The 16,513-nt window shown below is 28.6% G+C and overlaps 2 protein-coding genes across 2 annotated transcripts; both read right to left on the bottom strand.

The window, feature by feature from the left end:
* Positions 1-7,806: 7,806 nt before the first annotated feature.
* Positions 7,807-10,799, bottom strand: LOC130797107 (probable pectinesterase 55). Its single transcript, XM_057659600.1, has 5 exons — positions 10,564-10,799; positions 9,846-10,008; positions 9,166-9,387; positions 8,585-8,808; positions 7,807-7,963 (listed from the first exon to the last, which is right to left on the bottom strand). Exons 1-5 carry the CDS (start codon positions 10,797-10,799, stop codon positions 7,807-7,809), a joined length of 1,002 nt encoding a protein of 333 aa, XP_057515583.1.
* A 2,580-nt stretch (positions 10,800-13,379) lies between these two features.
* LOC130797106 (probable pectinesterase 29) lies at positions 13,380-16,513 on the bottom strand. Its single transcript, XM_057659599.1, has 5 exons — positions 16,338-16,513; positions 15,484-15,640; positions 14,463-14,678; positions 14,170-14,396; positions 13,380-13,551 (listed from the first exon to the last, which is right to left on the bottom strand). Exons 1-5 carry the CDS (start codon positions 16,511-16,513, stop codon positions 13,380-13,382), a joined length of 948 nt encoding a protein of 315 aa, XP_057515582.1.

The following is a 16,513-nucleotide window of genomic DNA, read 5'->3' as shown; positions in this document are numbered from 1 at the left end:
AGGCGGCTGTGGTGGTGGCTGCTGGGGCTCAGTGGGCAGCCTCTCGAAGCAGCAACTGGAGGCACACAAGGAGGAAAGGGAGAAGAGAGGGAAAGAGCACGAGGAGGAAGGTGGCGGTATGATTTCTTTGTGAGTAAGGGAAGGAATACTCACAACCCTAACCCATTCTTTTATTTTATTTATACACTTATTTATTTATTTACCTAGGTTCATCTTCTTGCGAGACCCAACTAAGAAACTCACCTTCGTGTGCTCACACATTTTAAATAAAATAATTATTTTGGTTCGAACCTCTATATTTAAAAATCGTAATTGTATTTTTAATATAAATATATATTAATATTTAAATTCGTATATAAAAGGAATTTATTAAAACTACTTCATAACTAATTTAATATAATCATAAAATACCCAAATGTTACTAAAATATTAATTAATGACGTTAGAAAATCTTGGGGTGTTACACAAAGGCTGCCCTGCTGCTTCTGCCGATGTCAGTGGGCTGGTCCCGGAGGCCGGAGCACTATGGCAACTTCAGGCTGATGCTGTTGGGTAGATAGAGGCGGCCTCATCCGGCGGGGAGGCAGTAGCAGGGTCACCAACACTACTCATATCCTCACTCTCACCATTGTGCACATCATGCACCACATTGTCAATGTACTCCTTATACTCCACAAAATGATCATGTATATCATAAGGCAACTTAATACCATGAGACTCAATATGAACATCTTCCGGTGTAGCAAAAGGGAACACATCCTCATTAAATTTGACATTCCGAGACATAAAAAAACTTTGGATTCAAGGTCATATAATCTCCACCTTTTCTTCCCAAACGGATAGCCCACAAAGACACATTTTCGACTCCGACTTGCAAACTTATCTCCATGAGTAATTTAATTATGTGCAAAATATAAACACCCAAAAGTACGAATGGCACCAAACATAGAAGGTTTATTAAAGAGGATTTCAAATGGAGTTTTATTTTGTAGCAATGGAGTAGGAGTTCGGTTAATTAGGTGTGCCGCAGCAAGAACACACTCACCCCAAAAATAAATTGATAATTTGGCAAGGAATCTCAAAGCTCGCCCAACTGAAAAAATATATTTATGCTTTCTCTTAACTCTCCCATTTTGTTGCGGAGTACCCACGCAAGAGGTTTGGAAAATAATACCAGTAGTATGAAAACAATCACGTAAAAAATTAAACTCTGAATCATTATCACTTTGCACAATTTTCATGGTTTGAGATAATTGTCTTTCTACAATAGCAACAAGCATCAAAAACATACGAAAGACCTCAGTTTTATCATTCAACAAATAAATCCAAACAGGTCTAGAATAGTCATCAATTATCGTCAAAAAATAACGAGCACCGCACGACGAAACATGTCTATACGGACCTCACAAATCACAATGAATTTTTTCAAAAATTCTAGATGCTTTATTGTCACTCAAAGGAAACCTATCTCTTGGATGTTTAGCATGCATACACACTTCACATCCTTTATCTAAATAATCCTTGCTACTTACGGTGGGAAGCAACTTAACTACTTTCTCGGAAGGATGACCCAGACGACGATGCTACAATCCAAGTCAGACTTTGCAACAATAGCACTCACATGATGCACCGAATGCGATTTGCTGAAATAATACAATCCGTCCCTCTTAGCTTCCGTATATACAAAACTAACCCTAGAATTACCTTAACTTAGGCGACTAGAATTTTAGAAAACAAAATATAAAATATAACAACAAAAAATATTCCCACATAATATATTATTCCTAAAATATATTATACCCACAAAATATATTATTTCAATAAATACAAATTAAATGTGGTAATTGATAAATAGAATTCAAAAATGAAATGAGATAATTACTTAATTAAAGAGAACGTGATATTAATAACTATGGAAGTATTTAGTAGGGTACTGATTATGAATTAATTGAACAAGTTTTACATAGAATAGAAGCAAATGAGTTTAAGAGTTATCAAAATATATAATTTTTGAGATGTGTTAAGAGTATAATCACTAATCAGTATATTATATGTACTTCTATATGTTTACTCTTGTAATAAAAACTCTTTTAATTACGTGCATAATATATTCAATTAAATATTGCGTAAAAGTTAGAATAAACCAAATCATATTAATCTCTATCTGATTAACCTGTATGTATAACATATGTTAGAGGTTAAAATATAATACCCATACAGACACAACACTAATATTAAACCTGACTGAAACACTTGAGTAGAAATAGGATATATTATGACAAAAACTCTATTAGTGCTTTGTTTTCTTTTGTAGTAGTTCTATTTTATTTTTATAGGTCTTTAAGTTATCTTTCACGTGTAACCACGTCTCTTTATCTTCCTCGAGCTGTGGGACTCCTTTGGCCGCGCTCTCCTTCATGGGTATGAGTTGTCGCTGTCTTTCCTTCTTCAGACCTTGGCCTTAGTTTCAATGAGGGGAATATACTGAGTAGGATGATGATGACGACTCAAATAAGCTACTTAAAGTTGGAACGGTATATTTCTCTACTTCTTGAATAATTTGGTCGGGTATGCATACTGAGTAATATTGGGTGTATCTGATTTCAATTATGTGGGGGAAAAACTGAAATAAATAGTGTGATAATTTTGAAGACACATAGGTAATGATATCTTCATCCTTCTCTATTTTGCCTTGTTTTCTATTTAGGTTAATTGTCAAAAATAAATTGACTTTTGCTCAATTCATTGAAAGCAAATTGATTTTTTAATTATTTTTGAGATTATAATAACTCATACAGTAAGTGGAATATAATTTAGCCGAGGTGAATAAAACAATTAATTAATTGCAGCTTGTCTAATTTATGTCACAAGGTATAAGTTAAGGAAGTATTAATCACCTTCATCGACTAACTTTATTCAAGGATTCTCCTATTTATTCTTTATTTTTTACTTACTTTAATTAATAAATATATATATATATATATATATATATATATATATATATATATATATATATATATATTATTATTTCCCAGAGCATATTTAAGAAAATAAAATAAGCTTATAAAAGAATTTAATACTCTTAACAAATATAAATATGGGATAAGTTAGGAAAACCCAATTAATATAACTGATTATACTTTAATTAAATCATTTTCAACTTTCAAGTAATACATCCTCCATTGGAGTGAGATTGAAAGTATCGAGGATAATCCATAAAGAAGAGTAAAATAAGAAGCTCTGAAACCAAAGCAGGAACCAATAGCCATGCGTAAATTAAGTTGCAAAATCGAAGAGAGTATCTGAGGAAGACTCAATTAAACTTCAACGTACAGCCTTGATTCACGTGAACTACCAAAACCCAAATGTCGACAACCCAACACAACTTAACGTAACGGATACGTGCTGTTGACTGTTCAGTCTTGACCTCCATGAGGAGTGAGTACACATTTACGCCGGCATATACACGACAAATACATACACCTTTGCGAGGGCTGAATAAAAATTGACGAAGTCTTTGAATAGCCTCCTGTAATTTTAAAAATTATGATATTTTTCTAATAATTTTATTTTTATATTTAACATATAGTATGTAATTTTATTTTTAATTTGTTCTACTAATTTAACCGAATAGTATTATTGGATATAATTGTACCTATATTATCCTGGTATGACTTAATTTTTTGCGTCTAAGAGTTTGGAACAAAACATTTTTACGATTATCAATAAGACAATATATGAATACTTGAAATGTTTACGATTATCAATAAGACGATATATGAATACTTGAAATGTTTGAATAACATTGTTAATGATAAATAATAAAAAAATAATATATTGATGAAAATTGAAAAATGTAATAAAAATATACCTATTTAAAAGATAGTAATAAAAACTTAAGAAAGACGAATAAAAAAAAGTCCTTCTATGATAACCTTGTTTCTACTTTCTATTGCACTTAATTATCCTGCGCTGACAAATCTATAAAATTAAGCGTCGAGGTTAGGTCTAGCCAATTTTGGTCATACTTGGGTCAGAGCATTCAAAGCTCAAACGGGTCGAATTATGATTCTGATCACTTCGATTTTGGGCCATCCAACATCAGTTCATGAGGTAGTTCCCAGTGATGAAATCTCAATATCTAAAATCAACGCCCTTACATAATTTTTTCTAAAATATTTTTCTATTTCATTATACTTGTAACTAATAAATATTTTTTCATATAGAATATCTCAATTAATTTCAGCTATTTCAAAATGGAGATATTAAATTAATGGAAATGGTATATAAATAGGTTTTTCTTTTGAGGTAAATAAATTGGTATTATAAGTAGCAAATTCCTTTGGTAATAATGGAAAAGGCGAATTCAAAGTTAAAAATCTTACCTTTATTATCCTCTTATATCAAAAAATATTTCACCTTTTAATTAATTATATATAAATTTCACATTTATGTCATCTATCCGCTAAAGCATTTTATATTTGCTTTTGTTGCATTTTAAAAATTGTATAGCTAAAACTCCAGCTTGTTATTGTAGGACGCATTCATCAATTGTGGGTTACAAAAACCGATATAAATTAATAAGTAAAACAATCAAAAAATACTTAAAATAAATAAATAATAAAAAGTGTGACTTTTATTAATTAATCAAAATGGGCTATTTTTATAATCAAACATAGTAAAAAATTATTTTTAAATTTATATAGAAAGATTTGCAAACGTTAGAAGCACTTTTGCGCATAAATTTGCTACTCAGAAAAGTGCTTAATAAAATAAAGAGAACAGGTAAAAGACACTTTTAATATCTCACACAAGACAGCATCTGAATGGGCTTTTTTCATGAAAGATGTTACAAATTATACTTGTTTCTCTCAAGAGAGAGTGAAGAGGATGTGCACAGTCAAAAAACCCCCAGCTGATACCTACGCTTAATAAGAGATAAATTACAAACCTTTTGCTTAACATGCAAATGCTCTATCAATTGAGTAACAAACGCTATGGTACAAAATAAAGAGAATAAAACTAATAAATAATAAACATGATTTTACCTAAATTCACTATTATTGATTTGAGTTTCGCTAAGATATATACGAATTAATGTTCCAAATCTACATGGACAATGCTACAAAATTCATTTCTAAAATTACTACAATTATGAATTTTGAACAATTTTAATCTTATAGAAGTATTAAGAAAAAATTGCATAACACAATAATAGAGTAATAAAAACCACAAACACGAGAACAGAGAAGTGGCAGTTTCACTACTAGTGGTAGCAAGTAGAACTCAGAGCAAATAGTAGCTAGAGACTTGACGGTACATGTACCACCAAATTGTCATTCAAGATCAATATTTGAGCATCTTCAATATATTTGACTGCAGAAGACTTTAGAAAATTAGAGATTTCAATATTAAATTATGTAGTACTTCCTCCGTTCTGAAATACTTGCTACATTTTGTTTTGAGCATTATTCATCGTTCAAGCTTATTTTGATGTAAGTAAAAATATAGTCAAGTGGGATCTTGTTCGAATCGTCTAATCGTATACTTTCATAATATTAACTTTTTATAATTTTTAGAAGTGCATAAGTTAACATATAAAATGAACAAAATAACACATTGGATTGCGTAAAAAGTCAAATGTAGCAAGTATAATGGAACGGAGGAAGTATATGTTAGTGTTCAAATATATAAAATTATTAGAAAAATATCATAATTTTGAAAATTGTATACGGTCTTTATAAAATTTTTCAATTTTTACTCTGACCCTGTTATCACTAAGATTCCCTCTTAGATTAAAAAAGACTACTACTTCTCGTCCCTTTAAATTTAATACCGATGATTATGTTATTAGTAGCAATCTCAAATAGACACTGATGGCCTGATGGAGTACTCCTTAATCACATCAAACTTGAAGTGCTCTTTGAAACATCAAATCTATTCTTGAATACCTGATTTCTATGAGAAATCTGAGAGCCCACTGATAATGAAGTTCAAGAACAACATTACAGATATTTAATTAACCACATCCCTTCATCTTCTGTAAGTTTGCAGCGGAGTTATAACATCTGAAATTTGGAGTAACATACTGTGACCATTGATTGTCAAAGCGTACTATTGCTCAGGGTTTTATATTTTTTAAGATTTAAATATTTTTGTGTATAAGGTTGATGCTATATGAATTAAATTTACATAATATTACTTTTTTGCTAAATAGCATTGAGTTAACGGAGTTGTTTGGCAAAATGGCTCATTAAATAATTTTGACTTATTACGAAACAATTAGAAGTTTGAGTGGTTAAACCAACTAATTGGTAATATTTGGTAAACTAGCTAGTTGAAACAGTCTATTGATATGAATAAACTAATTTTAAACAAGTTGCTCATAGCAGCTAGTTCAAAATCAGATGATCAAATTAGTTAATAAATTCAGCTGGTCAAATCAGCCACTAAAATCAACTATCAGCTACTGAGCTACCCAAAAACACTGTTACTTGTTAGTGTTTTTTTTAAGTATTTAAAATATTAACAAAATAAAAAAAAGAAATTTTATATTATTTATTACAATTCCTCTTGTATGAGACCGTCTCATCATGAGACGGATTCATATAATAGCCCATTTCTTCAATTGTTTATTTTATGATCATATGTAATAATTTTAAAATTATGAGTAAGCACTTTAGACTATAAAAAGTGATAATATTAAAATTAAAAATTTAACGTTATGTGATTATTTTAAAACAAAAAATATATATTAAACTAGCTTGATAGAGAGACCAGTGTATTTATTATACCTTGAGTTGTTAATGACCGTTTTTTCTTTTGATAGAGATCCAAAAAGAAACAGATCTGACCATACACAACCATAATTTCTAGAAACAAAAATGCCATAGAATTCTGCCAGTGAAATTGAAAGCATGTATTTTTATTCCCAGAGAAATGAATAGACTTTATTTCGCTATTTTCATTGTTTTGAGCATTTTGATTTCCCCAGATCAATGATAAATTAACATCCGCAACCATTAGATAAGAAGTCATTACTCATTTGATGAATATAATTGAGTAGGAAGTAGGACTTAACTACTAATCATATATATTACAACTAGAGGTGCGTGTTGGCCCCGGCCCATTAAAAAGCTCACTATCCAGCCCATCAAAAAGAGTTGAGCATGTAAATTTTTCAAAAGGGTCGGGTTGTAAACGGCCTGTTTTTAAAGATGAATAGCCAAAAGTGAGTATATATCGGGTCAACTTTATACAACAGCTGCCTACATCCAATCAAGCCCATTAAGAAGTTGCTCCAACCCGTTAGGACCTAGTTGAACACCTCTAATTAGCATGACTATGTATTCTTACCCCAATACTTAGTGGCTTCTGTCTAGACTCTAGACGGAATTTATTGTTTTGAGCATTTTATAACTTTATCATATTATAGTGATCAAAACATTGAATTTGGTTGAGCTATATGTTTAAAGTTACATATTCTACTATACATTACATAATCAAAATTGTAAATAAATTAATGAACTATATCATTATATCCAAAACAAGAATTAAAAATATTTGACTCCATATAACGAAGATTATTGCACTAAAAGTCACAAAATACTCCACATTTGAATTTGATTGAGTAACTTAAAGATACTCAAAAGTCCAAGAAATTCAAAGGGTACATATAGATCATACTTCCTTGAGTTAATCCATTTGTAAATAATTTAATTAGTACAAACTATAATGATCACTTAATTAAGTCTTGCATTAAGCTTAAGTGAGCAATAATTAGAATTAGAATCCTAATAGTTGTGGTTAGGGTTGTTGATTGATCCAACCTTCTTGATCAACAAATGATTGTCTTGTGTACTTAGATAGTTGGGATTCATCAAGGGTCTTTTCCCATGGAACACGGCCATCCTTTTTTGCACCTACTCCCTTGCAATTTACTTCTGCATATGTGATTTGGTTCCTATAATATTTCACATCAAATAGAAAATAATTAAGTTTAATAAAAATATAATACAAAGTATAATATCTCAAGATTAGTAATTAATTGAATTGAAGTTGATAATAATATCATTCAAATATTACATGATCAATATCAATGATCCTTCCCTAAAACAGGATGATTGTCTACTTCCATGTGAAAAGTGGACTATGGCTATAAAGTTAGAAGGGTTTAATGGTTTAATTTTTTGATATTTTCTTTATTACTAGGTTTTATAGGGCGAGTAAAAAATAGTACAACAAACAAATAATCATAATTTTATAGTTAGGGAACTCAAATTCAATACAAAATTAAGATTATCATACAGGAGTAACATATAGTAACAATTATGGATTTAGATGCCTAAATTAAGATAGATCACCACATCATATTTTTTTCATTATATTAGTCAAACCGTTTTTTAATAGCTACACTTCTCTCTAACAAAAAAGTATAGCTATTTAAAACCAAGGATAGTAAATAGTAGACAATTATCTTTTATTGTATAATGTTCAAAAAAATTTTCAAAGTGGTCAGATTTTTATTGACATGAAATAAGATGTGTCAGACACGTAATATAAGAAGATTAGGTAGGAAACTTACTCAAGTGCAACATTCCAATTATCCCAACCTAAAGGATGAACAACATGAGAAAAATGTGTGTTTTGATAAATGACCCTTGAATAAGGCTTGTAAGCTCTTCCTAAGAAAGCTTGACCACTTCCATAAACAAAACCTCCATTGAACACAAATCCACTTGTGTCTTCTGCTGATGTCCGTCCTTGTGCTGTTATAAATCCATCTCCACACACATTTATACGACAATCCTACCAAAAATTAATTTCATTGCATTACCATTTAAAATTTCATCTCTTGACAAGTTTAACGGTTATATTTATTCTTTTTTACAATCTCATTTTGTTCACAAATTCATTTCAATGCAATAATTTAAAAATGTACTAGTAATAAAAAATTGTGAACAAAAAATTTATATAAAACCAAACTTTCATTATCACGAGAATAACACGATACATCTCATAAAAATTTACACTACAAATATATAAATTAATCTCATACTCTATCATTTGATATCGATCACCAAACAGTCCATAACTGTATGTATGAGTATGACAAGCATGATAAAATTTTTTATACCTAAATTATAGCGGTGTTGTTGTAATTACCTCAAAGTAAGACTGACCATTTCCCCAAATAAAGTCAACTGCTCCTTTAATTAGACATGATTTGAAATAATGACGACCAGAAACATCCCATAATGTGTCTTGATAGCCTATAAATATACAATTATAGAAGGCTGATTTATCTCCATATACACTTGCAGCCACAGCTGGTTTTATGCTCTTATTGCGTCGTATTTTACCATTTTCATCATTGTTATAAACATTCTGCCATTAACAACAAGAAATAACTTCAGTAGTCATTGGAATCATGGAACATAATGTGTATATTATGCATATAAGGTAAAAAATTATAGGTCTTTTTAAACATACATATTAAAATTGAAAATCTAATATTTATGATAAAATATTTACTTCCTCTCTTCAAAAATATCCCCAAATACATATAGGTGAAAATAAAAAAATTGAATAATAACTACTCCTATGTTTTATGGTTAAATAGAAAAAAAATATGTGAATAAAAGACTAAACACAATGTTAAATTTGTGTATACAAACTTAGAAAAAGACAATTTTAATGGGACGGTCTAAAATAGAAAATCAAAATTCTATAGATTAGGAATATATATATATTGTATATTTGTACACAACAAAACCCATAAAAAAAAAGACGAATTACTATTATTTATAATCTGTCTATATAAATTTAAAAATAAGAAAACTTACTTTGAAGCTAATTTTTTTAGCTACAAAATTATCAGCCGAAGAAATAAAAGTGGAGCTAGTACGATCAAATTCATGATTTCCATTATACAAAATAGCTGTGTCGATAGGGCTATGCCCTTCCAGCACTATGCATTCCTTGTCGTAAGGTATTGTTACTTTCTCCCTGTATGACAACCCAAATTCGATATCTTAATGTACCATAACGTATATACTTTATTCAAACTTTTGTTACAACTTATAGATAAATTCTTATATATTCTTATATCATATCATCCCATCTTAATTTTCATTTCGTCTTTCTGAATTTCATATCTTATAATAAAAAAAACTTTTAATTTGATATTTACCAAATATCAAATTCGAATGGACAACAGATTTATCAAATTAGTTTAAATAATAATTTTATGATGACTTACTCCATTAATTTATTTTTAATATAAAATGATACATTAAATCGGCCTAATAATAATATTAATTTCTGTACTTTGAGGTACTCTTGTAAGAGATCATATTTCAGTGAGACGATTATAAAACAAAGAGCTCAAGTGCTAATAATTATAATAATTTGACCTATTCAGCACATGTGAAACATCTCACGGTAAGACCATATCACATAAAATTTTGGGTTGTTTCTTTAAATTTGCACTATATGACTCTAAAAGCTCTCTCACCTCGAGTCATATGTGCATAATCAAAGGGATTATTATAAAAAACATACCAATATCTTCCGGGATTAACATAAATTCTTATCCATCGATCATTGCCAGAAGGGATGGAATCAATGGCTTGCTGAATTTTGTTGAAATCTCCATTTCTTGATTGAGAAACAGTGATTGTATAAACAACTTGATTTGGTGCAAACTTTGTGTTCTTATTGCACTGCTTAGCATTTGATTTCCATGAAAATAATTGAAATATTATGAACAAATAATAGAGAGTCGAAACAACTTTCATTATAATTGAATAATTTTATTTTTTTTTTTGTGTGGAACTTAAAATCAAATGTTTTGAGAAAAGGAAAAGGTTTTGAATTATTATTGAATGAATAAGTGGTTTGGTATAATAATTAAGAATTTATGGTTAATTAGTTAAGCTCTTGAAATCATTAGGATTATTAAGGAGTATAAATAAGTAGCCATTTTAGTGTGCTGAATAATCTTTAATTTTTTAGAATAAATATATTCTCTTTTTATTTTTATTAGATATTTTAATTTAAATTTAAATTGGTTTATTTTATAAAAATGGTATGTCTCAAAGAAAATGTTTTTCATTTTAGGAAACGTGTTTAACAATTTACATTAGTTTGATGGAAAGTAAATCAATATAATACAAATTTGGAATTAGGACTTCTTTAGATGAATATTTTCACACATATATATAGCAATAGCATATTTTATAAAATTGAATGGAAAGGGAATGGATTTTAATCAATTAAAAATTAATTTGTATTTGTACTCCCTCCATCCTATTTAAAATGTTATCATTATACAGTTTCTAATAGTGCAATAAAAAAAATATCTAATCTTCCCTTAAAAAAAATATATAATAATTTTACATGTATGGCAAGAGAATTACATAAATGATATTTAGAGAATTACATATATAATAATAAAAATACATTATCCATAAAAGGAAAAAAAAAGTTATCAATCACATACCAAGAATTTAGCATGATATATAGTCCAATTAGAAATACATGTATTATAGCAATTGCATTACATTACTATATATAAATTATAATTCAAAGGTTTGCCAAAAACATGAAAACTAAATAACAGATTTTTTATAAAAAATACCAAAATTAGAGTCAACATTTGATATATTCTCACAAAATATCATGATTTAGGGAAAAAAAATCATCAATCAATAATGAAATTAAATAGCAAGAATTGGGGAGCAACTTACCAAAAAAATCAGTTGAAAATTTTAATATGGTAAGAATTGTGGAAGGTTGAGTGGTTACCATAGAAAGATTATAGGAAGATTGTTAAATAATGAAAACAAAAAAAACTTTTCAATCCATATCATACAAGAAATAACAAGGGGAATAATAAAGGGATTAAAATGTGTCATTCTTTTCAGTTTTCATACCAAATAAATGATAACAATAACATTTATTTTTAGAGGAAATTATAAAAAATACCTAATCTATACCCATTTTTGTAAAAAGTTACCTTATGTATAAATTTTGTAAAAAACTACCATATATAATACGATTCTTTGACCGTTCATTTTGGCCTTCGACCGTCACGTGACCCTTATAAGAGACCACCTTCTTCATTTGATGAAGCTTCCATGGCTGCAAGTTTTGCTTCTTGCTTCAAAATTGACATTTCCATTTGCATTTGAAGGTTCCTCTAATCAAACTAACCCAATCTCATTTTCGTATAAATTTGAATGCCATTAAAAACAAAATATAAAAAATTATATAAAAGAAGAGAAATTCGAAACACAATTCTTTCTTCACGTCATTTGGTGTTTTACCAAATTCAACATCAAGATTAAAAAGTGTGATTTTGGTATAATTCTTTTTCCAAAATATGTTTTTATTGTTTGAATTGGATTACCCAACAATTAGATTGTTGTTTGATTGACTAATTTAAACCCAAAAATGCAATTTCATTTTCGTTTTTCAAACCCTAGATTTTTCCCCAATTTGATTGAATTTATGAACTTTGTGAAAAAATTTCATAATTAATAATTTCTAAACTATAATTTTATGATATTTATATGTTATGCCCTTATTTTGCAATTATAATTTGAACATTTGATAGTCGAATTTCATTTTAATGTTGCGAAAAACTTGAGCAAAAACGCCCACTTTGGCGGCTCGGTGGCTCAAGCCACGGTAGCTGGTATAGTTTGGGTGGTTGGTGCATTGTTAGGGACCGTCTTGGGTCTTTTTCCGGTGGTCTTAGTGCATATATGTTGCTTTTGGTGGCAGCCATGGAAGGCTTTTACTGTTTTAAGCAAGGAAAAGGGAAGAGGGAAAGGGAAGGGAAGAGGAAGGGAACGCGGGTCAGTTGGGTTTACTGGGGTTAAGGCCCGTTTTCTGGCTGATTAAAGAATCACGTGACTATCACGTGAGGGTCAAGGGTTAAACTTAACGGTCAAACGCTAAAAATCGTTGTAAGGTAGTGTTTTGTAAACAATTGTATTATATAAGGTAGTTTTTTGCAAAATTTTTTACATGAGGTAGTTTTTTACAAAAAGGTATAGATTGTGTAGTTTTTTTTATAATTTTGGCTTATTTTTATCATTTTTTAAAATAATTTCTATTCATCACATTTGTAATTTCTATAACAATCGTAAGGACGTCTAATTAATGACTTCATCCTACAATAAAAATTAATAAGAACTTAAATCTTTCACTACTTACTCGATCGTTTTATTAGTTTTTGAATTTACTAAAGTGAAACTCAAAAGATTATAGAAAATATATTTCTCGTTATTTCTTGAAAATAATACACAAGATTAGTTGAGACTCAGAAATAGTGGTGTTGAGTTTGAGGTCCGATATTATATGTAAATTTTTTAATGTATTGGAAGTTTACTAATCCATCCATCTGAATCTATAAAAGCTTTTGTAGAATATTGTCCAAGCTCAGATCTTTTCAACTTCTTCATCCATGAAATACGTTCATGTTTGTGATGAGCACTTGACCCTGGACCTACGCAATTAACTTCCGCAAATGTAATATCATTCCTGCAATTATACCATTATTATATTAGGTTTAACTTTGTATTTTACTTCAATTTTCAATTATAAGTTTATTTGTAAATTAGTGATAGTTGCTACATTTTTGCTTTTTTAGACTATCCAACGCATAAATTTAATTTTTAAAATCTTTAATTTCATATGATAGAAAATATAAAACGTTAATATATTAAAGACAAATCAAATAAAATCCCACTTGATTATGTTTTACATTATACATTGAGAAATAATGTCAAATAAGCAGTTGATAAACAACAGCAACTTTAGCAACTATTATAATCCTAAAGAAGTATATTACTCCGTTTTATTTTTCCTATTAGTCCCATTTCTAAATATGGTTAAGTCACCATATTTGTCCAATTTTTATTTATAGTTGTATTTTTTACCTTATTAGTTATTAGAATTAATTTAATGAAAAATTAATAACAATTTACTTATTACCTTTTTGTTCTCATTTCTAAGAGGTCTTATTTAATCCACCTAATAATTAGTGAAAAGTCAAATGGGATTAATTTGAAATAAATTTTGAAATGTTAGCACGAGAAGATAAAGGATGAAATAATATAAATTTGTAAATTGTTATATATTACTAATTAAGAAACTTACTCATGGCCTTGTTGACACCAAATAGACCATCCTTGAGGGTTTACAACCTTGGTGAACATTGAATTAAGAAAAATAACTCTTGAATAAGCACGGTATGGTCGTCCTAAGTCTGCATGGCCAGTTCCTAAAACCGTGCAGTAATTGAACACATAACCATTTGTATCAGTTGATGAATTTCTACCTTGTGCAGTTATGTATCCTTCTCCCGTTACATTTATTAGACATCCCTGCATCATCATTTTTCAAAATAATTATAAATAATATGAAAATTAAGACTGTGTTAATTAATTTACCTCGTATACAGATTGGCCGGCTCCCCAAATAAAATCAACAGCTCCTTCAATGTAACAAGATTTAAAATAATGGTGACCTTTTTCATCCCACAAAGTATCTTGATATCCTTCAAAACCACAACCATAAAATGCATGTTTATCCCCAAAAGATCCAAAAGCAACAGCAGGTGCTATTTTTTGATCTGTGTCTGACCTTGCTTTTCTGTTATAAGAGTTCTATTACCAACAAACAAAACAATATTATTATTACACAAATCTTTCTAGAAATTACCTACACATTCAATTTTTATATAATTTTCCAATTATTTATTGGTTAGATTGCAAATGTTTATAAATTATTAATATAATATTGTGTACGCGTGTATCAATATGTTGAGGTCTTGAGGCCAACTTTAGTGAGATAAATCACCCAGTTATTACTATTGCAACAAAAAAATAAGTGTATATTACTTGATTGATAACAAGATGGGTAATAAATAAAAAATACTATTTAAGTAATAATTCAAATTGAGAAATTATGATAAAAGGGGTAGCTTTTTGGAAACAAAACGTACAGTAAATAAAAAGCATGACTACAATAATAAAACAGGTAACATTAAAATTTGAAAAAAGAATGCACATAAAAAAAAGCGACTAAAATTTGAGTATATCAAGTGTTTAACAAATCATAAATTCACTGTTAAAATTATGATTGAAAATAGTTATATAAAATCATTTATAAACTTATCATAAAAAATATTTTTCATTTATTAGATATTTATATGATTTAATTTAGTTTATATAATATTTTTTTAATATTCATATTAATTATTTAAATATTATTTTTTATGCAAAATAACTCCAAGTTTGAACCAAAATAAATAGACCTAAATGCATAATTAATTAATTCTTCTCAAATATATCCAACCCGATTGATACATTTGTCTAACCTAAATATGTAATTATTTGATTTAATTTAGTACATGAAGTAATGCTAAATAATGTATCCAATGAAAGTTAAAAAAATTGGGAGGAAATATACCTTAAAAGCAATATTCTTGGCTAAAAAATTGTCTGAATACACAGCAAAAGTAGTACTATCCGCTGTATCATTACAAGAATCAAAGCTTATTGTCGTTGTTCTACGGCTCTGGCCTTCAACAAATATGCATTCCTTGTCCTTTATTTTTATTTTCTCGCTACATATATTCAAACAATAATGTACGTTATGAACTCATCTTATACTCATAATATACTAGAAATTTATCAAATGTACAATAAATATCGAAAGAACGTTTAAATAAATACTAGGTACTTCATAAGCCGATAAAATATAATATTACAGAACTATATCAAGAATGGCAGAAAGGACTACATAACTTATATAATATGCACATCATCTTTAATTAATCTATGTGAAACGAACACACTACAACAAAATTAACTTTTTGCGATATAGGATTTAGTGACATTAAAAAAATGTCGCTGATTTATATTTTTAGTGTAATAATTAATAATTTTTATTTTAAGTTCCACTATAAAAAAGTGATTTAGTGACATATAATATAGCCTTTAGTGACATATATAATATAACTGTTACCATAGTTTATAGTGGCATTTATGAGATAATATCATTAAATTCTATGTCACGAAAAACTTAAGTAAGATTTTTTATTATGGTACTAAAAGGTCTAATAAATATTACTAAATTCACAATATAATATTAAAAAATTAAAATAGTGATATTTAATTTTAAAATAAATATCACTAAATATATCCAACTAAAACCAGGTTAAATGTTGGAGTGACGATCCAAACATTTTACGAGACTGAGAAGTAATAAAAAAGATAAAGTAAAAAGATAGAATTTTTTTTAAAGTACAGAAAATTACTTACTTGTAAGTTCCTGGCATAACAAATATTCTTATCCACTTGTCATTGTTGACTGGAATGGATTCAAGAGCACCTGTAATGGTGGTGAAATTTCCTCTTCCAGATGCTGAGACAGTAATTGTATGTGCTACTTTTAGTAGGGTTGGGCTAAGTTTACATTCTATGGCATTAGAGACCAT

The sequence above is a fragment of the Amaranthus tricolor genome, chromosome 12 (genome assembly GCF_026212465.1).
Source record: "Amaranthus tricolor cultivar Red isolate AtriRed21 chromosome 12, ASM2621246v1, whole genome shotgun sequence".
Classification (NCBI taxonomy): Eukaryota; Viridiplantae; Streptophyta; class Magnoliopsida; order Caryophyllales; family Amaranthaceae; genus Amaranthus; species Amaranthus tricolor.
The sequence above is the reverse complement of the archived record's forward strand: the minus strand, read 5'-3'. Positions and strand labels throughout refer to the sequence as shown.